General features: G+C 36.0%; 2 protein-coding genes and 1 long non-coding RNA gene across 12 annotated transcripts; 2 read left to right on the top strand and 1 right to left on the bottom strand.

Moving 5' to 3' along the window:
- Nucleotides 1-1,146: 1,146 nt before the first annotated feature.
- On the top strand, nt 1,147-12,143 carry Nup98-96 (nuclear pore complex protein Nup98-96). Of its 4 annotated transcripts, none has more exons than XM_076900985.1 (26): nt 1,147-1,282; nt 1,678-1,752; nt 1,856-2,065; nt 2,758-3,000; nt 3,087-3,290; nt 3,432-3,515; nt 3,682-3,861; nt 4,032-4,171; nt 4,278-4,593; nt 4,833-5,016; nt 5,106-5,370; nt 5,521-6,588; nt 6,688-6,831; nt 6,922-7,051; nt 7,150-7,299; nt 7,409-7,601; nt 7,672-7,838; nt 7,934-8,163; nt 8,248-8,494; nt 8,715-8,852; nt 9,244-9,520; nt 9,625-9,891; nt 10,009-10,329; nt 10,441-10,538; nt 10,632-10,878; nt 11,405-12,143. In XM_076900985.1, the coding sequence occupies exons 2-26, from the start codon at nt 1,722-1,724 to the stop codon at nt 11,592-11,594; spliced, it is 5,724 nt and encodes a 1,907-aa protein (XP_076757100.1). In that variant the 5' UTR covers nt 1,147-1,282; nt 1,678-1,721; the 3' UTR covers nt 11,595-12,143. The 4 variants fall into 4 exon arrangements, with proteins under 4 accessions (XP_076757100.1, XP_076757101.1, XP_076757102.1 ...); XM_076900986.1 differs by having other exon boundaries at nt 4,044-4,171; XM_076900987.1 differs by having other exon boundaries at nt 4,047-4,171.
- Nucleotides 12,144-12,921: 778 nt separating this feature from the next.
- On the top strand, nt 12,922-24,363 carry Stol (voltage-dependent calcium channel subunit stolid). Of its 7 annotated transcripts, none has more exons than XM_076902176.1 (26): nt 12,922-13,190; nt 14,247-14,490; nt 14,551-14,708; nt 16,013-16,094; nt 16,253-16,363; nt 16,453-16,675; nt 16,856-16,987; nt 17,115-17,717; nt 17,843-17,979; nt 18,084-18,164; nt 18,241-18,321; nt 18,440-18,514; nt 18,644-18,658; nt 18,772-18,879; nt 18,983-19,054; nt 19,249-19,390; nt 19,478-19,699; nt 20,537-20,630; nt 21,334-21,366; nt 22,013-22,117; nt 22,344-22,456; nt 22,597-22,733; nt 22,848-23,017; nt 23,116-23,321; nt 23,417-23,717; nt 24,064-24,363. In XM_076902176.1, exons 3-26 carry the CDS (start codon nt 14,611-14,613, stop codon nt 24,356-24,358), a joined length of 3,636 nt encoding a protein of 1,211 aa, XP_076758291.1. In that variant the 5' UTR covers nt 12,922-13,190; nt 14,247-14,490; nt 14,551-14,610; the 3' UTR covers nt 24,359-24,363. The 7 variants fall into 7 exon arrangements, with proteins under 7 accessions (XP_076758291.1, XP_076758292.1, XP_076758289.1 ...); XM_076902177.1 differs by having other exon boundaries at nt 14,601-14,708; XM_076902174.1 differs by having other exon boundaries at nt 14,247-14,425.
- On the bottom strand, nt 13,607-14,018 carry LOC143427184 (uncharacterized). The gene is made up of 2 exons (XR_013102277.1): nt 13,923-14,018; nt 13,607-13,817 (listed from the first exon to the last, which is right to left on the bottom strand). It is a non-coding gene; the product is annotated as an uncharacterized LOC143427184 (long non-coding RNA).
- Nucleotides 24,364-24,683: the final 320 nt, after the last annotated feature.

Here is a 24,683-nt window from a genome sequence, read left to right on the forward strand (position 1 = left end):
AATTCTATGCTTAATTATTTTTCAAATTATTTCTATTATCGTGAGATAGTAAAGCATGTAAAAACATATAAAATGCCGTGTCTTTTCAAAAACGACTTGTTAATTTAAAAAACAAATCATTTCAAGTGTTAAGTCGTATGACGAAATGTCACACGATGAATAAAACAGCTGGATTTTATTTTAGATCGTCAAATAATCGTTGACTTTTTATTATATCGTTGTATAGCGTTCGATGAGCTGAACAAAAAAATTGCAAATCTTAAGTTTAACAATACACAGGTACAAAAATGATACACACGTATAGTTAAGTGTTCTTAGTGTAATTTACAGGTTAGAAGGACGCCATATTGGCAATAATTCGTGGTACTTTAAAACAAAGTCTGTGTTCGACGAAAGTCACAATTGAAGTCCATGTACAATTGTTTCTTTTTGTGTTTCGTAATATTACTTATAGCATTTCAGCCAATATTTCGTAATGCATTATGTTACGTACATAAACATACATAAAATTACATAAGATTAATCTACTTTTAGACTTAGGATTTCATTTTAATTAAATCCCATAATATGTCGATCTTTTAGCTTTCTCACAATTTCTTGTTTACTTTTTAGTATTTAATATATAATATATACTTCGTTTAAGACATTCATATTGTGGCGCAATAATTGTAATTCAAGTATTGCACATTTTTTCATTTTGTTGCGCAAGATTATAACCGCAATATATATATAATAAGTACATAAATTTCTGAGTATATAAATACATATGAAGATAGCTTCGAGTTAAAAAAAGGGTTCTAGGTATCGTTACTCGAAGATTCATTCGATTTCAGAATATATAAGGTCTACAAGTAAATAAGCCAATGACGTATGTATTATGACTCACAAATTCTAGTACCTTTCTCTTTTATGTTTTGTCTATTCTGATGGCTACACCGATTTATTGGTATAAAATTTGACATCATCGTTATTGTTATGAGTATGTTGTATGTACATATAATGTATACACGTATGTATATATAACTGTTATCGATTGACTTACCAAGCAGCAATTTACGACGTATTTCCAAAGTATATAGGTACCCATGTATAAAATACGTTAGATATATATACAATACGTACATAAGTGTGTATATAATGCACATGTTACGCTATGTGACGTGTTACTTTATATGTGATATTTGTCCGTAATTATATGCAATCAGCAATCGGTGGTTTAACAGAACGCTACGGAAACGATACGTTGCCTTTCTGCATGTTATTTTGTTCGTTGAATTTCAAGGTATTTGAATCTTTTTTTGCATTTAAAATTTCTGTAGTCTCTTTGATAAATAAGTACTGAAATCGAGGTAAATTTAACAGAGTTCTGGGGAATTGCTTTTGAAAAGGAATAATAAACAATCGTGGTGTTTACGCCTAACGATCCATAAGAATATATTGTATATAGATCTGTGTTATTAGAGTGAATTCGTGACGACTCAACGGTAACTTTATATCGTATAAGATAACGTTATTTTGTCGGTACACAACACAAATATTGTCTGTTTTCATTGTACATTCTTATTTGATTCAAGTTAACAAATTGCAAGAAATAATATAAAATTTTGTGGTTTTTGGCTATGAATCGTTTAACATATTTAACATATACGGTTTTACGTTTTAAATTCCATTTCGCAGGTAATACTAAGTGGTGAAAGCATATTGGAGTTATTATATTAAGCATGTTTGGGCAAACTGGAAATACGTCATTCAGTAAGTGAAATAAATAGCTAAGCTGTATATTAGTACTTTCATTTTTCTCTGTCTTCTTTTATTCTTGCATATGATAATATAAAAAACTAAATATTCCCTGTAGGTGGTTTTAGCGCAGCGACACAATCAAGTCCGTTTGGACAGTCTGCGTTTGGTAAACCAATTACTACAACAAGTTTTGGTACTGGCGCTACACCAGTCTTTGGTAGTGGTAATACCTCCCTATTTAGTTCAAAGCCTGTGGGGTCTACTACTGGCGGTTTGTTCGGCAATACTACAACACCGCCTGCGTTTACTCAACCATCTTTTGGAGGTAGTATCATTATATTTTGTCATTTATAATGTTTATTTATCTATTAGCCTGGATATTAATTATATAAAACATTACTTTGATCGCACCCGTTATTTTTACACAAATCAAACATTAATTTAATGTTTTTTTACGTTCATGATTAGTAATTTTTAAAAAAGAAGCAAGCAAGGGGTAAAATTTTATTATCTTTGTACATTATCACCAATTTGCAATAATAATGTAATTAGGTATTTTAAACAAGTGAGAATTATTTTCCGCTTTTCCACGATCCATTCTGTTTCCCATACATGTCTCATGTCACTCTTATCATTCTCAGTCACACGATTCTATTGCCAGGTCCTGTTGCTCGGTTCCAAACACTCTTCTTTTGCATCTCGGCCTCTCAAACCAAATCCATGTATATTCAGTCACACCCAAATAGAATCATTCACACTTTACAGATATAAATATAAAATAGTAACAAATTGAACATAATAGAATTTAATGTTTACAAAACAAGAAGACATACTTTTGTAATTGTTAATCAGTTCTACTTTCTTTCATTGTATTTTATTTTCTATTAAAATTTTAGTGTACAGGTATTCATTGATTAGGGTGTTACCTTTCTTATAGTAATATTAATAATTGTTATATTCTATATGCTAATATTAAATAATATAGATACATCTCTTTTTCCTACATTTCTTCTATAGGTTTTGGTACAACAAATACAAATACCAATTTATTTGGCACTCAGCAGAATGCGAGTACAAATCTGTTTGGTACAAATACTGCGACCCCAACATTTGGACAGTCGAATAAACCAGCTGGATTTAGTTTTGGTGCTACGTCCGGAACAAATTTATTTAGACAACCTCAACAGTCAACTCAACAAACTACTCCTTTTGGACAAAGCAGTACCACTGGAAATACAAACTTATTTGGTACAACACCAGGTAAGTTTCTATGTTGCTCGCATATGTAATGCACAAGAGGAAATAATAGTTGGGATGTCTTTTTATTTTTGCTCTCTTTATCGTAGGTTTCGGTACTACAAATACTACAACCACAGAGATGACTGGTACTGTCGTTAAATTTACCCCTGTGATTACTACCGATTCTATGTCCAAGAATGGCATATCTCATACTATATCAGCAAGGCATTGTTGCATCGCATCAATGAAAGAATATGAGTCGAAATCTTATGAGGAGTTACGTTTTGAAGATTATTCTGTGGGACGAAAAGGTATTACTATGGTTACATTATAAAACGTTTATATTGATGATTTATTTATTTCTTTACGATAATTATAATAATATTTGTCCTATATTCATCTATATATTTGATCTTGGTTTATTTATATTTATAATTTCATTGATCACTCAGGACCCAGTACAGGAATCTTTGGCGCACCAGCACAGTCTTCGCCATTTGGCAATTCAGGGGCAGGTACTAGTACCGCGGCAACGGGTAAACTATTCTAATGCAAATTAGTCATTGCATATTTATTAAGTGCTATGTTTGTTTCAAAATTCAATAACTTAGTATTTAATAATATTTGTTCATAAAATTATCCGTTAGACATTTATCTTCCGTATCTTAATAATTCGTTTTGCTATCGTCTTTTTAAAATTAGGATTTGGTGGAATAAGTGGCGGATTTGGAGCGACCACTCAGTCTAGTTCAAGTAATCTATTTGGAAAGCCTATAACAAGTTTCGGTACACCTTCGACAACAACGACAAACAATTTTGCTTTCAATTCTACTCAAGGCACAAATCTCTTTGGTAGTAATACCCAGAATAAACCTTTTGGTAGTAAGTATTAACTTTTTAAAATTGTACATCATTATACTGTTAGTATATACATATGTTGAAATATGACCGTATCGATCAAATTAGCATGAATATCATATAATTGGTATGTATCAAGGTGTCCTGTATGTGATTTATATGCAAGGTTGTTAATATAAACAAAGTGTAAATAGTTTCATCTACAGCAGCAGCTCCAACGCCACTCTTTGCAACCAGCAATACTAACCAAACTGCTGGTACAGGTTTTGGTGGCATTAATACGGGTCAAAATACTGCTTTTGGATCTACATTTGGTACAACACAATCGAATCAGGTAACGCAAAGAATGAATGTCAGGCACTTAAATATACTTTCATTATTTGCATCTTTCATGACCACATATTATTAGTGCATATTCTTTTAATTTTACTTTTTTACAGAACACCGGTTTGTTTAATCAGAACAAATCAGCTTTCAACGCACCGTCTACATCGTCCAGCAGTGGGTTCACTAGTTTTGGCCAACCAGCATCGAGTAACGCCGGTACAGCCTTATTTGGTGCTAAACCAGCTGGAACCACAGGTTTCGGAACAACGCCGACATTTGGTTCGACAACAGCATCGACTTTTGGAACTACAACTGGTTTCAATGCAGGTCAAAACACTGGTACTTCCTTGTTTAATACACCCTTCAAACCTGCAGTATCAACATCTGGATTCTCTTTTGGTTCTACTTCTGCACCTTCAACCGGACTTGGTAAATTTATTTATGTTTTCATTTTAATGCATTGAAATTACACAACAAATTGATAACAAGATTAATAAATATGTTCAGTAAGAGCTTTATTCATTTTGTATGTATCAAGATATTTTCTTTTCCAAACTATTTGGTAAAAATTTGCTTACTTTAGTCCAAAGCAAATTATAAAAAAGGATTATACCAACCAGTGGGATATTTTAATTTTAATTGACGCCGCGTATAAATTTATTCTATAGGTACAAATACAGGTTTAACTTTGGGTAGTGGTTCTACTCTGTTTGGTCCACAAAAACCAGGTGGTTTATTTGGGAATACTGGTAACAATGCAACTTTCAATACATCGGCACCTTTTGGGACTTTAACTTTCGGAACAAATGCAAACGTAGGAACGGGTATTGGAATGGGATTACTCAATGCTGGGTACTACAATGAATTGTTTTTATTCAGATTTTTCAATTATTAGTATTAAACAGGTTCTCGTTAATTCGTATCTTTTCTTTTAATCACAGGACTACAAATCAAGTAAAGAGCTCTGGAACGGTACCGGTGCATCAACAAATTTTAGCCTTGGTATCTGCTCCATTCGGTGACTCACCATTGTTGAAAAATCTTTTGTCAGCAAGTAATTCCAATTCTTCCGGTAAAACCGAAGAACTATTGAAATCGGCGAATGCGCCTTCAAAAATAATGAATGGCCAACAATTCAAAGTTACAGCCGATAATAAGTCTCCGAAGATTAAGGCTAAAGTGGTTACTCCTGCACAATTGTCAAAGGTAATATAAATCGAGGAAAGAAAAATTATAATGGAATTAAACATTTCTTTTTCAATCTATATACGTACATATAGATCAATCTTTGTAAACTATTACTATTTATATATGTACACTTATGTATGTACAAGCTGATGTAGTGAATCTTTCTAGAAGTCAATGTTCGAAGGTCTTGAAGAAGAAGATCCACTATCCGAAGCGTTTCAACCTCGTCCAAACGCAAAACGTTTAGTGTTACGTCCAAAATCGACATCGAACTCAATAGTTTCATCGCCAACTGAAAATTCGCCGACTGTTGGCAAAAACTTACAATCCTCTGGAAAGGGAGACGAGAAGACGTCCTTAACAAATTCATCGTACACTGAGAATACAACTATCGATACTGTTGATAAAGAGAACAACCATTATGGTCAAGATAATAATCGGCAATTGGCAAACGATCGAAGATCATCCACGTCATGGCTTAAAATGAGCCTCCCGCGAGATAAAATTAATAATATAAACGAGGAATCATTCGGAGGTCAACGTTCATCGCTCTCTAGCATAAACGTGTCATCCGAGGAAGTAATAAACAATACCGTTGCTGAATTACGACCTTACTCTAATAATGTTAATCTATCGAATCAAATATGCTCCGAGATCAACACTTCTGCGGATATGTCTCTGAAGAATTCATCTGCTGCCGATAAAACGAGTACAGATATCACAAATCACATTTCTGATTCGAGCCAAGAATTGGATGAAAATTCCGTTTCAACATTACAAACTTCAAACTGGAAGCCGAATGCGGCAAAAGTGACGCTGAAACGTGCGGGCTACTATACAATTCCGTCCCTTGATAAGTTAGACGATTATGTTTCTGGCGAGACGTGTGTTGTGCCAAATTTCACAGTTGGTCGCGAAGGCTACGGGAATGTCTATTTCTCCGAATCATTTGATATATACGGTCTTAATTTAGACGAAATTGTACATTTTCGACATAAAGAAGTAATTATTTACCCGGATGATGAGAAAAAGCCACCGGTTGGACAAGGATTAAATCGTAAAGCACAAGTTACCTTAGACCGTGTATGGCCGCACGATAAGTCTCTGCATAAGCCCATTACCGATCCTCATCGTTTGGCCGCGATGGATTACGAAGAGAAGTTACGAAGAGTGTCAGCGAAACACGATACTAGGTTCCTTGAATATCGACCTGAAACTGGCTCATGGGTTTTCAAGGTAATTCTAAGTTGTTTTACAGCTACTTCCATATTTTTCATTCTCGTATTGTATTTCGCCTTTTCTTTCATCTCCGACCGTGATTATATGCTGTTTTAGGTAGATCATTTCTCAAAGTATGGCTTGAGCGATTCCGATGAAGATGATAATAATATTCCTGCAGCGAATGACACAAAACGATTAAAATTATCCTTAGCAACTCAACAGAAATGCGCATCCAAATTGGAGCAACCAAAAGTTTCAGTAGGATCTGTTAGTAGAATATTTTATTTGTTTATGACCATGTATATGTTTCTTTGTTCTTACTATGAACATTTCTGATTTTCCATTCAGGATAATCGTAATCAAGACAAGGATGCAGTCATGACTAATAATTCCAAAACATCAAATATGGGTTACTCCGATCGCGATACGCGTGGGCTTCTATTAGAACCGATAGCTGCACAACATCCTTCCAGAACAGGTGCGTAAAAGTAAACATATATATATATATATATTCTGTAGTTAAGATGTGTATATACTTCATGTGTACACACATGTTTCACAAAGTAAATTTTTCAGATGAATATAGTCGTCAAAAACAGTCACCGATAAGTCCAACCGGTGATAATGCTCGTATTTTGGGTACTGACAGCCACAAATTGCAATTAATGAAGGCTAGTTTCTTTGATGCTAGTGACGAAGAGATCAATGAGTCCTTTCAAGATCGAGGTAAAATGATCGAAATTATATATAATATATAATTCAAATCTGTGGTAGATAATGACGATTTATCTTTCAATTTGGAATAAAATCACTTATTACCTTGTTATTGTTTTAGACTCGAATCGTGCGTTATTTTTAAGTGGTCGTAAAAGTTCTTTACGATATTTTATCGATACCGTCCAGAAATTGAATGAGGATCAAAGCTACGAGTCAACTTACAACCCAGGATTACGATCAAATTTAACGATTCATCGTATGCCAATGATCACTTGTGACGAATTATCACCATTAAAGACAGGTAATAGCAACTAATGACATGTATGTATGTTTTATTTGTTTTACTAGATGATACAAAGGTACTTATTTTATTTTAGATACTGAACGTTCGATAAATATCGTTACTACCAGATCATCGACGCATAGAAAAGGTTTGCCGGATCCACCAGTAACACCAATGACTACAATTTTGAAGTGGGTTTCCGAAGTTGTCCCATTATCAAAGTCTGTTATACATAAGCTAGAATCCCGCTCTGTCGCTGATACTGGTAAATTACTTTCATAAAATACTTTGAAAAATTCTTCTGATGCTCTGATTCACACAACATAATGTAAAATAAATAAATCAATTATATTTGTTTAGGTATACAAATGGGAAGAATGTTTAAACCAAGCTGGGGACGCGGTTTGACGTTACTTACATTGAGCACAAGAGCTCAGGCTGATTGTGTACCGTTAAATAGTTCGTTCGAGCAAATTGGATATTATATGTGCGGTCGTTCCCCAGAAGATGCAACGTCAGTTGCGATAGTACAACGTATACAAATTTTAGGTGGTAATGGAACGGACATTGACCGTATAAAAACATTCAAGGTAAGTTTCACTTAAGAATTTACTAAATTCGATAAACTATTAGTATTTTCATTTTTTAATTTTATATTGTTTACCAACATCAAGGAAAGTATAGAGGGTCATCTAAAAATTCAGTTATCGCATCGTATAATGAATCAAGAAGGAGATTGTCCTATTTTCCACGTCGATACGGATATTAATAAAGCGAATATGGCTTTACACGCTCATTGCAGTTTAGCTGAAGAATTTGCGGAACAATTTGCCACAGATTCTTTTGCTTTGTACGTTGCAAATGTTTGGAAACTCTGCGTGGCCCTTTGGGGGATTTTACCTGATATAAGCGTTGCTACAGGTATAGATTTATCAATATATACACACATATTAATTTACAATTTGATCATTTAATTATCAAATATGTTAACATGTTGCAATGTGATTTTTCCTATGGTTTAGCGATTACCTTTCAATTTAACTTGCCTTTGTTTCTTTCCATTACATAATTATACTAATATATATTATACACACATATCTGCAATGCATAATATACCTCTTTATGTATTTAACTGTTCTAGAAAATCCAAAAGATCATAATATTGTGATAGCGCGGAGAGAAGCTATAACAGAATGGTTAAAAAATGTTATAAGAAAAACACTTGTATGGGAGAATACGGATATTAGTAACGAAACAAAAATATTGTATTTGTTATCTGGTATGTGTTTCGCTAAAGAGAATACGTGGATTGTTCGACAAATTCGTGCAAAAATATAGAAGACATTTTTCTCTATTACTTAAAAATTTAGAAAAGCTAATCGCATCGAATAACTATCGAATGTAGACTAATACAATCGTTTACGATTTTGTATACAATTCTTTAAGAGTTACCATGTGCTGAAAATAAAGTCGATAACATAATAGTGACAGCGTCTTTTGATTTTGCAACGGACTTATCGAACATCTCCCGTATCTCATGCGCTGTGCTATCTTCTGTTCGAGTCGGATATAATGACAGCTACGTATAAGAAACTTATATTTTCATTTTTGTTTTGTTTTTTCTTTTCTCTGTCGGCTCTCTTTCCTGCTCATCGCTCGTGGAATCAAAGCTTTCGAATTAGAAAAGGCGTGTAAAACAGCACGAGAAGTGGGTGATCATTGTTTGGCTTTACTGATGGCACAGCTACGTAGTGGAATGCCTATAAAGGTATTAATAAAGCAACAAATTGCGTTATGGCAGGATGCCGGTGTTGATGAAAACATCCCGCTAGATAGACTAAAGCTTTTCGCGTTGGTAGCGGGTGAACCTCTTGTGCATAGTAAACATGGTCTTATCAATGTCTGCGAAGGTTTCGATTGGAAAAGAGCACTAGCCGTTCATCTGTGGTAACAATATATTTTCTAAAATCAGCAATGCAGTAGTTTCTTGTAATTGTATTGAATCATGTTAGAAGATAGATGAAGAAAAACATTGCACGTACATATCGCAGGTATTTTTCATCTCCGATCGATTCGATAAGAGATGCGTTGGAGTTGTACGAAACCTCTTTCGATGCGAGCAAAACCGCGAATACGTACACGATAACACCGAAACCAGAGTACAGGGAAGACGAATACGAGTTTGAAATAAACAATGGAAAACCAATCTACGATCTTTGCTTTCACCTTTTAAAGTTATTTTGTACTGGAAATCATACATTGGGAGTATTACTAAACCCAGCAACACATACCGCCGACCCATTGGATTACAGACTCAGGTAATTGTTTTATATAAAATCAGATATTTCTTTGACCTCAATTTGCTTTCATAACTTTTATTGTTTCGTCACACATCATTCTGTCTTTTTAAACACTTCAATTTAATTGTATTTCAGCTGGCTGATGCAACAAGTACTCCTAGCTTTGGGTTATTCGCATCTTTCAGAGCATGTTGCCACTTTAACACATGTTAATTTCGCAACACAGTTAGAAGCGCATGGACTTTGGCATTGGGCAATATTCGTCATGTTACATTTAAAAGATGCTGGTAAAAGAAAAACAGCGGTAATGAATATACTGCAACGACACGTTGAAATAGACGATGTTGCCGATTCCCTTAATTCGATTGAACGTGAAAAATTTTTACGAGAAGAGTTAGGCATACCTTCGACTTGGATTAACCAGGCTAAAGCTGTTAAAAGTTATGTAGCTAAAAGGTAGTTATCCGTGTTGATTTTAATGAGAGTTTTAGTTCTCAAATAATCGTTATTAGTTATCAATTTCGGTGACTTATTGATCTTCATGAAGAAATCGTCTTCTGTTCCCAGATATGGAAAAGCAGCTTTCCACTTCATTCAAGCAGAACAATGGAATACAGCACATGAGATTATTATCGAACATTTAGCAGCGGATGCTATAATAAACGGTATGTTTGTGAAATAGGTGTTTAAGCCATCATTTTCTTGTTTTTCAAGATGTTTTCATGATGTGCTCTTATGCTTTTCTGGAATTTTTACAGAGAATTACGACTATCTACGTGATCTGTTACGACCTCTAACTCCTCTCGAATGCAGCAGCACTGTAAGTGGTTGGTCATACCAAGGACAATTACTTTGGGAATACATGGAAATAACTACGGACGTTGAATCTTTATTACGCGGAACTGACCCGCGCGGAATAAGTTCTACATTAGAGTCATTAAAGCAGCGGTTATCAAGTCTTCCATCGAAAATCAATCAGTTTCCATGTCCAACTGCTAAGCATAGGTAAACTGTTCTTTTTCCTTGTGTGTACCTGCGTCTATGTGCTTGTTAATATTTTTATACGTGTATATTTCACCATACCATATATGAATAAGGTTGTCATACATTTAATATGTTAATATGAACTTTCGGTTACAACGTATTTCACATTAATATTCAAGAAAATTTAATTACTTTATTTCACGAACTTTTCAGTAAAACTTGTACAATTGAAATAGTCTGATCATAATCTTAACTGTTCAATGGAAATTTCCTCCGATTCTTTATTAATTATATTAATATTAAAATACATACGATCGTATTTAGAGAAAAAGAGGAACAAATTTAATTCTAAACTCTAATAATTTTATATTTTATACAATTCACATACATTTCACTTTTTATACATTAGAAACTATACAGTTTTTATTCAAATTAAAAATTTTTCAATATCATCAAATATATTGTATATTTGAAATATATACAGTACACAATATATCATTCTATACATTTATTAACTCTACTGACATAAAATATTTCCTTGTCACAGACTTTGCCAAGCAGAAATTGCAAAAAGGACATTACATTTAGCTAGAAGTTTGTTGCAATCGAATGAAAATAGATCCACATCGATACTTCAACTAGTGTCTCAGTTGCCATTGCCAGAAGATTATGCACAACAAGAGCTTCGCCCTATCATTAATATGCGGGTAAACGAAATTATATACCAAGCAGCATAATTGCTTCTTACGAGGAGTCATAAACAATTTAAGTCACAAAAAATATCCTTCCCCTTTTAGTCAAAATGAATATTTGTAAACTTTTAACTTTTGGTAATCTTGTAATAGTAATTATTGCAGTTTATCATGATAATGACAATGATATCAATGGTGATAACAATCTTAGTATTAGTAATTATTATAATGACAGTAATGTTAATGGTAACAATAATAATGGTAATACAATATAATAATAGTGGTAATAATAATATCCAGTAACCAAGTTTTTTAAGTTCTATAAGTAAGACTTATGTTAATTTGTTACTTAAGATACTTTGCACCCATAAATATTTAAAGAAATAAATGAGAACTGAGAATAAAAGTTAGAGAAATATATCATTATTATTGGAGACCCAAGTGTCCGATACTCTTTAATGATTCAAGCGTTTCAATTAGATTAAGAAAATAGACATTTTCATTGTAATATGGTTGTTTATATATATAAAAAAAAAAAATTGTATTATCCAAATGTAAACAATCATACATGTATAAAGATATTTTGTGGAATGATATTGACGACATGAAATATTTTTAGAGAAATTAAGTTAATTATGAGACGAGATTACTATTATCAATCGCGCGTTTATTTCCCAAAAAATTATGGAATATCTAGCCAAGATCCCGGAACCCTTAGAATTTAAAAAGTTAACTTTCCACGTGAAAATACAAATACATTCAGATCAATTGTGCCGAGCTTGCGCGTCTGGTTACAATCATCTCCGTTACAATGTTGTGACTATCACTCCTTTTACGAACTTCGACTTTCTTGTTTGTTCGTTTCCACTCGTTCATAAGAAAGAGCTTCTCAACATCTTCCTTCCCGACGATACTGAATCCTCCACCTTTGTTTTCTCCAATCAGCGCTGTTCGCGTTCATATCTCGGCGACCCTCGCCCTCCTACCTTCGATCTCGCACCTTGGCGTGTCGATCTAAGTTACTGCACTTCCCTCGGTTCCGTTTTATTCCCAGTGTGCCGCCGTTGTCACCGCTCTCGTCGTTGCCCGAGCAACTACCACTACTACACCACCATCGCCCATTGCTATTCTATGGTCGACACCATCGCCACCATACCGTCATCATCCTTTACATACTACGTATATATACATCTATATATATACACCACAAAAATCAAGCTCACCGACTGCTGTTACTGATGTCCCCAAAAATACCACTACCATTACCATTAGCTAGTATTCGTCGACTACCTACCCTCTCGTTTCCTCATCGGTTTCAAGCCTGATAGATATACATGTATACATATATATATATGTACATATATACATCTATATATATATGCCAGCAAGTAGGCGTCGCTCCAGTAAAAGAGCGTTATACTCCTAGAACGTCTGAGTCAAACGTAGTAGACGTAGTAAGGGTAATGCGCGCGTGCGTCGGAGAACCAACCAACCACCTTTGGTTCGAGCATAAACCTACTCGTATACCATCTTTGCCCGATTTCCATGAGAAAGTGTTATTAAAACGGAACGGTCGCGTCTAATTAGAATTTCGATCCAGGAAAGAATAGGCATTCGCGTTGCACTGGATACACGACACGTGTAAATATTCGATTTTCCTAACATTATTTCCCATCTTTCGTCCCTTACCGTGTTAACTCTTTTTCGTCGCGAATCCACTCTCTCTGGCTCCTATCTGTCTGTCTGACCGTTAGTCCCTCTCTCTCTCTCTTTCTATCTATCTCTCTCCTTGTCTCCTTCTCTCTCTCTCTCTCTCTCTCTAACTTCACCCCTTTCCTACCCTCTACAACTACTCCCTTGTCCCACACTCTCGTCCTTCATTCTTTCGGGTTCTCTGCGCGTTACGGTGTGAACATACTTAAGAGATCGCGCGACAAGGCGGTAATCGGTGGTGCAGTCGTGAATTGTACAAACGGACCGTGTCGACAGCGTATCGAACGATGTCTCATTTATTCGTGAAAAGGGAAATACACGTTTATCTCGAACGGACACGATAATAGAGAGAGGAGGAACGCCGTTCTACTGTCCGGGGGGGTGGTCTACCGTACGATCGTTTTTTTTTTTTTCATTTGTCCCCTGGTTGGTTAGTCGTTCGGTCCTTCGGGCGATCGGTCGATCGGGTGTTTCGCATACGCGCGTACGTCGAAGACGCTGTTGTTTTTTTTTTCCTTGAGATGATTCAATCGTTTCAGAAGTTCGTGTCATGTTCTGAAAAATGTACACAACGGAAAACTCCGCGTTGGAGGTGAATTATTACGTGTTACCGAGCTGATACCAATTTGGTTACTTTTTCACGAGCTTTCCCATTGATACATACGTTTTACTGCTCCTACCAATCTTATCTTTGTTGTCATCGTCGCCGTCGTCGTCGTCGTCGTCGTAGTCGTCGTCGTAGCTCATCTTCAGCATTCTCTTCGCTGTTATCGTCGTTATTTTCTCATCATCATTTCAGTTGTCGTAAATAAAAAATAGTCGACGGTATCATCGACGAGAGAATTGAATAACGATTCGAGTTTTGAGTTTCGAAGTAATTCTATCAGTCGCGAGTATCAACGAGTACAATTTAAGCATTTAGTAAACGAAACTGTCTAGACTCTGTACGTAATAGAATAAAAAGGACTTTCCCTTGTTCGGCAGCTACAAGATTAGCGTAATTTGGATCGTCGAGTGCGAGAGACACGTTCAAAGGGGAAGATGAAAGAAGGCGAGGAGTCATACGTACAAGCTTCTACGTACTAGCGTATACAAGCGTTACACAAAATTGTGCTCTGTATCGAATGTACATGTACACGGATAAACAAGATTTCGTCGAAACGGTAAATTCACGCATGTAACGCTGACTCGTGTGTTCCGGCCGATCGATCGCTACTTTGAGGGAGCGGTAAGACTAATTCTTTTCGGGAAGTTACCTCGAATTAACGATATATGTTTCCCTTGAAAGATCGGTACGTTCGTTTCACCGTTTGTTCGAATTCGGCTGTTCATCTGTAGCGTCGGAATAATGTTTCTGTCCGCCGAGAAACTTGTGCACTATGGAGTGTTGTTACTGTTATGCATCGGATCGAGTTATCAACAAGAAGAGGATATACCTCATAACGAGTAAGGGTTCACGGTTAATATTTCATTGCACATATGTATCGTGTCGATCGGAATTTGTTAATTAAGAAGCAGAATTGTGAAACGCCTCTAAGGATTCTCTCAAGCAGTGCGAATGCCCGATATTGAAAGGGCGTGGATATTTTTCTTCAAAATTATGATTGAAACGATCGATTTTATTCTCTGTCTCGCTTGAAATGCAAGATTGTTATGCATACTTTAATTCTATATACATAACGAAGAAAATAGTTGAAACTTTAAAACACTTCATCTGATTTAGGAGAAAGATTGCCCTATTATTTGCATAATACGTACGAGAATGGGAGGTGCGAAGGGAGCAATTAAAATCTATAATATTTCGTTTCGCGGATGTATATCGAAATGGTTTTTCATATTTATGCATCTAATTACATTAAAAGAGTAGCATAGAGCATCTGCTTTCAATGATTCTTAGAGGGAAATAGAGAAAATTGAAAAGAACGCAGGCGCGTGTAGAATTACGCGTACACAGTCGATTAACGACGATCAGAATAGGCGTATGTGCGTACCGACTTACGTGCGTGCGCACGTGAGTACGTACATATAATGTATACTTATATATAGATATATGTATAAATATACGTACGGATTTATCAATGGTATATAACATATATGTACTACGTACTATCTACTACATGCGTTCATTTACGCATACGCCGGTGCACGTATGTATATGGAAACTTGATAGGTAGAACATTCGTTGGTTTCGATTTAGGCAACATTGTGCACGTCGTGCCTGCTTATTGCTGCACAAACGAGTATGGAATGTATATGCATCGTTATGTCATCTTTGCGTCTATTTCTCTAGTGATGTATTTACAATTCAATAGATGATAATTACGTGAACTTTCAAATTTTAATCGTTAAATCGATTCCTTTGATACCTCTTAAGACTTGTTCAAATTTCGAATTGGTTTCCTATCGTTTTTTGGAACTTATCATTTCGAATGATCTACCAAATGTACAATTATGTAATAACGTTTCTCTCCGATTTGAATATTCGCTGAATTAACACTAGATTTGTACCAAGGGGTCCTTTTGACTCCTCTGAGAAAACTTTTCGTTAATTTTCTTCAAGAAAATTATATATGCTATTTTAATTAACTTTTACTTACTATCTAATCTCTAATCTAATTAACGAAAAGTTTTCTCAGAGCGGTCAAAATGATCCTCTGGTGAACTGAGTGTTAAAAAACGTAGGAAGAAAACTTATTCCGCTGAGTTTCGATCCAACTGTAAATATACATTATTGTACTATTGTTTTGCAGAGTAAAAAATTGGGCCTTGAAATTTGGCGTAGACCTGTGGGAATTTGGCAAGCAAGTTACGAAAATGAACGAAATACAAAGGGTAAGGAAGTAATTCGAAACTAGTATAAGTACACTTTTGGTTGTATATACCTTGTTAGTTAGTAGTACTAATTGTTACACTTATATGAGGATATAAACGCAGTAAATTTTCAATAATACGAGACAAACTAAACAGGAAATTGTGTACCTTGATTTTAGAAATATCACGATGTGGAGGCCGATGTTGTAAGAAAGGATGGCCTCGTCTTAGTTCGCGAAATGGCTGCAGAAGTTAAAAATATGTTGGAATTTAAAATGAATACCGTTATGGTGAGAGAACGAAAACGTTATAGTGTAGACAATCCTCTATGTTCATTGTAAACATTTTTCAATCATATGCCATCGAAATACTGTTACAGAAATTAGTAGAGAGTGCCGAACAGGCAGCTGTGTCTGGGCCTAGAGACGGGAATGTATCACCTAAGCATTACGCTTTACAACGGTCCGACATTTCTTCCGGGGACGGTAAAACATCGGCGACCGGACAAGAAACTCTCTTCTCGCCTAACCGACACTTTGATCATCTAGCTGTAAATGTTACTTTTTCAACGGTTCTACTACCCGCTGGAGTGAAAGACGACGGTAAGTGATACACAAACAATTGTATTGCTACTCGACGATTCTGTGATATTAATGTAAATTGGTAATCGTTCAGTAGAATGACTACCTGTGTACGTTAATCTCATGGAATAGATCAACGCAACTGTCTGCACATATATTTTCATTATTATTATTAATCGCGTACATATATTTTTCTTTCAGATCGCGAAGTAGCTACTGGTATTCAGTGGAGCGACTATTTGGATCTATTGTTCGTTAATAATTACGAAAGCGATCCCTCTCTTTCCTGGCAATACTACGGTGCTACTTCTGGATTCTTAAGACGTTTTCCCGGTACGGATAATACTCTTACCGTTTTTTTTTATTTCTAATCTCTTGCCCCTTTCTTCCTTTCAATTTTTCTCCGCTCGTTAATTTCGTCTCTCTATTATTTCTTTTAACAATCGCTATCTTCTTGCAGCTATTCCTTGGCCACCTGTCGAAGAACGAACGTACGGCACAAGTAAATCCACTAATCGAGTTGTTCGGGATGTGTATGATTTTCGAATTTCCAATTGGTTCGTTGGCGCCGCGAATAGTCCGAAGGATTTAGCCATTTTGGTTGACAACGAATGCTATGCCTCTGAAAGTAACAAGCATCTGACCACAACCACCGTTAAAACTATACTGGACACTTTAGGTCCCGATGATTATGTTAACGTTTATCGTTACGGAGATACCGCGGAAGAAATCGTGCAATGCTTCAAAGACAGTTTGGTCCAGGCATCGCCTGAAAATGTACAGGAATTGAAAGTGACAACAAGTTCGATTAAGTACGAAGAGATGCCGACGAACATATCAGCCGCTCTTGGGACTGCGTTCGAAATCCTTCACAGATACAATAGGACAGGGCAAGGAAGTCAGTGTAACCAAGCGATCATGTTAATTACCGTGAATAACGCTGGTTTACCTACAGAAGTGATAAAGCGTTATAATTGGCCCCATATGCCTGTACGTATTTTTACGTATCTCATCGGGGGCGATAAGAGTCCGGAGTTACGCAGCGCAGCTTGCGCAAACAAAGGTGTTTACTACCGCTCCTTATGCATGTATATTCTTTCCTCTCTATTTTATACGACACATTTTTCGTCAATTTATTACTGCTGCAGTATTAGTTTACATCTTATTCTCTTGTTACACACTTTATAGGATTTTACGCAAGGATCAGTAAATTAGAAGACATTAAGAACAAAGTTTTCGAGTATATAAAAGTACTTGCCCGACCCATGGTATTGTATCAGCATGATCATCCTATTCACTGGAGTCCGGTTTATGTCGGTGGAAAGGTATAGAAATTGAACGTTTTTACGCTTCTATAGTTTCAATGTACAGTCCCTGTTTTATATGAGAAAATCTCGTATAATCAAATTCTGTCCTTACTTCTCTTCAGAGCGCAAGATATGGCAAAGAAAATGTTGGCCAACTGATGACTTCGGTAACTGCGCCCATTTTAGATCGACGGAATTATACAGTAATATTCATATTCTCTCATTAAGATTTACGATACAATTATGATTATCTATTTCACGTATTTGTTTTGTTCGTAGCTTAAAACGGCCAACTTATTGGGTATTGTTGGTACCGACGTACTCGTAGAAGAGATACAGAAATTAGTTCCTCCTTATAAGGTAGGCGCATAATTTCGTATCTGTATGCATATATGTACACGTATAATTAATTGCAAATAAAAAAATCTGATATATCGCAGATTTTAAAAGTAACATTCCAATTTTATTGAATTTACAGTTAGGTGTCAACGGATATTCTTTTATCGTCGACAATAACGGTCGCGTTTTGTATCATCCGGATTTACGACCATTGGTGAGTATCTTTATCTTTCGAGAGTATCTTTCGAGAAATGCTCAGAAAAGAAACTAATGTCGAAATGATGCCCGCAGAATCCATTGTCTCAATGTTGGTAATTTACATTATTTGTTCTTATTGATGCAGCCTGGGAACGTGGACGTAAGTAAATATAGTATATACATATATATGTTAGTTATAACGAATACGACACCTTTGGCTTAATATTTAATTCAGAAGTGGAAGTTGTTATCTTCATCTTTATGTCGTTATAGTACGAGGAAACGTTAAGACCCACGTATATTAGCGTAGATTTATCGGAAGTTGAACTCTCCGAATACGATGGACCGCTGCATCCATTGAATAATTCCGTTCTTTTAGACGTAAGTAACACTGATTTTGGAAGTTTACATGCACTTGTCTGTACTGCTCTATGCATTCATTCCTTAATTTTCGTTTCTCTTTTCCCGCTGGATCATTGTACAGTTGAGGAACGATATGATTGATCAAAAAGAAGGAGAAACCGACTTTGCAATCAAAATTCATTATGACAATATGGTGAGTACGATGAAATGACAGCAATATTAAATTAGAGATATCGTCCATCATTTCTTTCTCGACTCGTTTTCAAATTATTTCATTAGACGTTTATACCGACACTTTATGCGTATAAATACATATGAATAATATGCATCATCTAATGTAAATATTTTTCTGTATTTTTCTGGTACGCACACGCGTTTACATTATAGAGACGAGTCACCATTAGGCGGCACAATTATTTTTATAAACCGATAGAAGGAACGCCATTGTCATTAGGAATAGCATTGCCCGAAGGTTATGGCATGTTCCAAGTATTGGCTGAACAAGAAATCAAACACGCAATAATAAATGGTAAGTTGTGTCGCGTTCGAAGCAATCTATTCACCTCAATTGTTCCAGGCGATTGATAAAAGTTTTGATGGTGATTTCTGTTTTCAGTGACTGAGTATTTCAAAGGAAACAATTGGAAGGTACATCCTGATTGGGTGTACTGTGAATATAGTTCAGCTTCTGATAAATGGTTCTCTTCCCCCGAGGAACGCGTTCTGCATTTTTTAGCACGAACGCGAAGTCCGGGGTGGAAATGGATGTCCTTGAGACCAAGGAGTCCAAGCTCGCATCATAAACAGGCGAGCAAGCCTGACAAAGATGCTTATTATTGTTAGTATATACATGCATATGGATACACACATACATACACATATCTAATCAAGGAATGTTTAAAGAATAATGAAACCCAACTCGTTTCGAAAAAACTATTACAGCGTTGTTAGTTGAATACAAAGTTAACAAAAACAAATTTTTGCTATATTAGTGATCTGTCATGAACATGAAGCAATGAAACATCGCTACAAATTTTCTATAACACATTAAGATAACGCAGAAGGAATGAAGATCAAGTTTTATACAAAACATACGATTTTAATTAGTACAAGGTATTTTTAGATAGCCGTGCAACCGTGGAAGATAGAACTCGTTTTGGAAGATTCTACACTATAAAAATGGAAGAAATTATAGCAAAGATAAGAATTGTTACATGATTTCGTTGGTGTCTAACAGTAAGAATAGTTGGTAGTGTATTAAATTTAAATTACTTGAAACTTGAAATCTTCAAATTGGTTCCAAAATAGCTTACTAAATATTTTATTCTCTATTTATTGAGATATTCATGTAGCATCATAATTTTCTTTCTTTACTTTTTTAGATTTGAGTTAATCTATATATTTTTTCTGAGTTTCCCCTACAAAAATCAATTTAAAAAAATATATATAAATCAATTGAAAACAGTTCTAGTTAAAAAGTTTTAGCCCTGTTTTGAGAAATAGAAACAATGCTACCAGTGCTTTGTAGCTTAACAAGGGAATTCTTTGAAACGTGATAATGTTTCATTACTCTTCAAATATATACACACATGCATACAGTCACACACATATAATACTGTTGCACAATGCCGTACATCCTCTGATCATTAATGGCACGCATCACGATTCTTTCTAGGCGACAAAAAATTAGTGCAGTCCCTTGTATTGGATGCTCTGGTTACGGACGGTTTCGACAAAAGAGGTGCGATGCACAAAGAAGAAAATCAAAGGTGAATAACTCGCGTGAGTGGAATTCGCGAATGCATGACTTCCAGGCGCGGACACTTATAGTGGTATATAACACTGATAACGCACTGCAATGCACAACCAAGCACGCGGTTTGTTTTTCACGCACTGATTATCTAATAACATATATTATTGGATATTGTAAAACCGCTGCCTCTGTTTCCTCCCACCCCCTGCCGTTGACGCGCATAGTCGTGTTGCGAACGAAATCCAGCGTTTAAACAATAATCACAAAGGACTGGCATCGACATAGAAACAGAGCCATCCTTGTAAGCGAAGAAGAGAAGCAGCGAAGCGTAAATGAAGGTGAAGGAAAAGAAGACTATAAGAATCGCAACGATTCTGGACAATATCCAGGATTTCTTATTGTTCCCAACTATTAGATGTACTTGAAATTATATTGTTACGAATCTGATCAAATCAGAGATATCTTTATGTACTTATACAATATTATGCGTACATGCACATGCACACACAAATACACACGTACGTATATACCTGCAGGCATATATATATATATATATATATATACATATATCCAATACATAAGCGTGCACGCGCACGCATATACATATTTTCGTTTAATCGTGACACGTACTATGCGTAACGGTTAATCTCTTTCATTTACAATGCTATCTTTTATCGCATATTTTTATTACATTTTATATTGTGTGTCTCCACCGCTAGCCCTATTGCCATACTGATGGCTCTACTGCACAGGTAATCCATTATGCACAATTATTTGTATAAGCACACTCGTCGATATTGCACGGTGACCTTTTTCCAAGTGTCGTTTTAACCGTCCATCACACGATACCTGCAGAAACGTTCCTTGTCGTCCGATGTTCTTTTTCTCGTTATTTTCATATAATATATTTCTTGACCGGTGATTGACGAATAAAGATACGTTTTCCGACAGCTACGAAAAAGAATATTACGTCGATATTTCATTCGTTTAAAAGAACATGTAAAATCGCGGGATTGCATTTAAGCAAAGCATGTTCTATACTCGAGGAATATTAACAGAGAGTGAATACATGGTGTTACGTTCGTTCACAACATCAAATTTATTCTCGCGTGTGCAAAGAAAATACACGCATAAGTATACGATTAGGAGTTTCGATCTTGCCATACTAACAAGTAGTACTGGGATGGACAGAATTGTACTACTGCCACCAAGTATCTATGTTATTTACCGCAATCGCCAAGACCAAAGCTCCCAATTGCACATATGTTCACGCGAGATTAATTCATACATATACCATTGAATTTATGAAAATATATATTTCTTTTTTTTTTATGTTGTTTCTTGTTTTCTCTACACGATGTGCAATAAATATGTATATAATTGCTTCCGCGTTTGCAGTCAAGGCAAAGGCACATTTGGTGTAACACGGAGTTTCATTGCAACTAGAAGCGGCCTGTTTCGTTGGCACGAGCATCAACAAAGCGAGGAAACCACCGATGAACCGTAAATTTCAATATACTCACCTTTTTACATATATCTTGTATATAATCTCATCTTGTATATAATTTCTGTACATAATCATTTTTATATGTTTTACAATATCGTTTGTTTTCACAAAAGTACATGGAACATTATTTAAACTATGCATCACTTTCATAAGTTGTTTCAAAAACGATGTATAAAGATAAAAAAAAGTTATATGTACACACGTATTTTGTTGTTTGCTCAGATTATTTGCTGACAAGTATGTAAGAGCTATGGATTCTTCATGGTACAAACGCGCTGTGGATCAACATTCGATAGAACCGGACAGTTTCGTTTTCAGCGTACCTTTCGACGCTGGTATGTAAAATAAGGATGTTGCACACTGTTCATTTGCCTGACAATTGAAAGACTCGATATTCAAATGATACACGACAAATTAATAACTTATTATAATTTTATAACTATGTACAATTAACAGACTTTGTACTGCAATTTAGCTAACAGCCCCAATCCATTGGTAACGGCCACTCACGCAGTTTTCTTCGCAAAGGGACACAAAGCACCAGCGGCAGTCGTTGGTTTACAATTTCAACATTCTTCCTTGGCCTCTCGCTTCGTCAACATCACTTCCACGGTAACTCGTACTAATATTCTACTTCTATTTTTTTATTGATTTAAACATTCTACTTTCTTCGGTATCCACAATCCGTCTTACTTACTTTGATAACAATTTCCTTTGAATTTTTAGTGCAGCGGCATGAATTGCAAGAAAAATTGTGCTTCCGAAGCATTAGACTGCTATATCTTGGACAATAACGGGTTCATTATAATTAGCGAACGTCATGAACATACAGGAAAGTTTTTCGGCGAGATTGATGGTACCATAATGGATTCTCTAGTCCAAGACAAAATTTATAGGTATCTGAAAATCTTAAATTCTGTTCAGTAATTACCTGAAGGAAGCATGCAAAAAGCGAACAAAAATATCCTCCGAGTGAACATTTTGTACATTTCAGAAAAGTTACAGTCACCGATTATCAGGGCACGTGTAGCCCGCAAGAGTCTCATCAATCAGTCGCATCCAGAACTTTCTCGCACTCCATCACGACAACGATCGCTATACTGGGCAATTTCCTTTGGAACATGGCATTCGGCTTCAATGTTCAAAGCTTGTGGCAAGTTGCTTTCGCGTTCGCTGGCGAACCTGTGAGATCGTTGAATGGTAAGCGCGATAAAATTGGCCGATTCGTTTACTTTATTCAACAGAAGAAAGGTAAGAATTTCATAAAAACGAGTGTCGCGCGTTGTCATTTTCAGCCGATTCAATCGGAGAAGCTCACGAGTTCGAATCATTGGTGATAAGTAGAGATTCTACCGACGAACCAACGCGGGAGGAAGACAGCGAGACGTTCCCACGGCTCCCGGCGATTGCTGCTTCAACTCCTGCTTTTCCTGGAACGACACGAGCCACATCCGCCCATTATCCGCAAAGAAAGCTAAGATCTTGTGAGAAAAAGACGGACCTCTATATTTTACAGCCTGAAAGGCTAAATACGAGCGGACAGAGCAATCCGCTGAAAGGAAAATTGACCAATTGTCACGATACCGGTTGCGAGAGGTACGTATACGTGTGCCGTAGTACCTTGCCAATTGGTCGCGTATTAGGATTGAATTTGGCTAGATAATGAAAACTCCTATACCAGCAATTTTATCTCGTCGTCAAATGTAATATCTTATACTACTTATTAGATTCGTAATTATGAAAATACTTAGGAAAAATGATTGGGATAAAGATGACCAGTTAGCAAGACACCGCTGTACATCACAAAGAACGAATCACCTTTTTCTTAATGAAAAGTATCTATCCATACGAAGTGATATATACATTGAGAAAGGTGATCGCAAGTTTGATGCGCAAGTTTAATGTCTCTTCTTCAACGTTCGCGAATGTTCCATGTTTGCAGGCCGTTCAGTGTACAAAAGATTCGTCATACGAATTTGATCTTGCTGGTTGTAGACACGTTGTGTCCATGTGGAAGTAAACAATTAAGCATCGATCCCATAGAGGCTCTCACAGAGTCCGGTGCTTGTACCGCAAGAAGAGAACGTTTATATCGTCGTAGACCTCCGAAATGTATAAACTACCATCCGGAAGAGATGGAGATTAAATTTTGTGGTAGCGCAAGTCGTCCTTGTCATTTGTTCTTCACATTGGTTGTCGCGATTGTTTTCAGCACTTTCGCTACACGACTCGCGTGACTTTATTCCAATTGATTGTACACATACACACACATGGATACACAGACACACACACACACATATCAAACAAAGACATACTCACGGATTAACGTTTTTGAAATGAATTTAGCGTTGTCGTTTCCATGAAACAGTTATGAAAATGGTATACTAGTTGATCGGTTTAATACCTATATATTTAACGACTACATGCATACGAGTAAGCAAACAGGGGCATGCGTATGCGTGTGCGTTCTTGCGTGCGTGCATGTCTGAACGAGAGACAAGTTTACGGGCATAACTGCACATACATATGTATTATATAATACATGTACGTGTGAACATTAAT

This window comes from Xylocopa sonorina, chromosome 9 (assembly GCF_050948175.1).
Source record: "Xylocopa sonorina isolate GNS202 chromosome 9, iyXylSono1_principal, whole genome shotgun sequence".
NCBI lineage: Eukaryota > Metazoa > Arthropoda > Insecta > Hymenoptera > Apidae > Xylocopa > Xylocopa sonorina.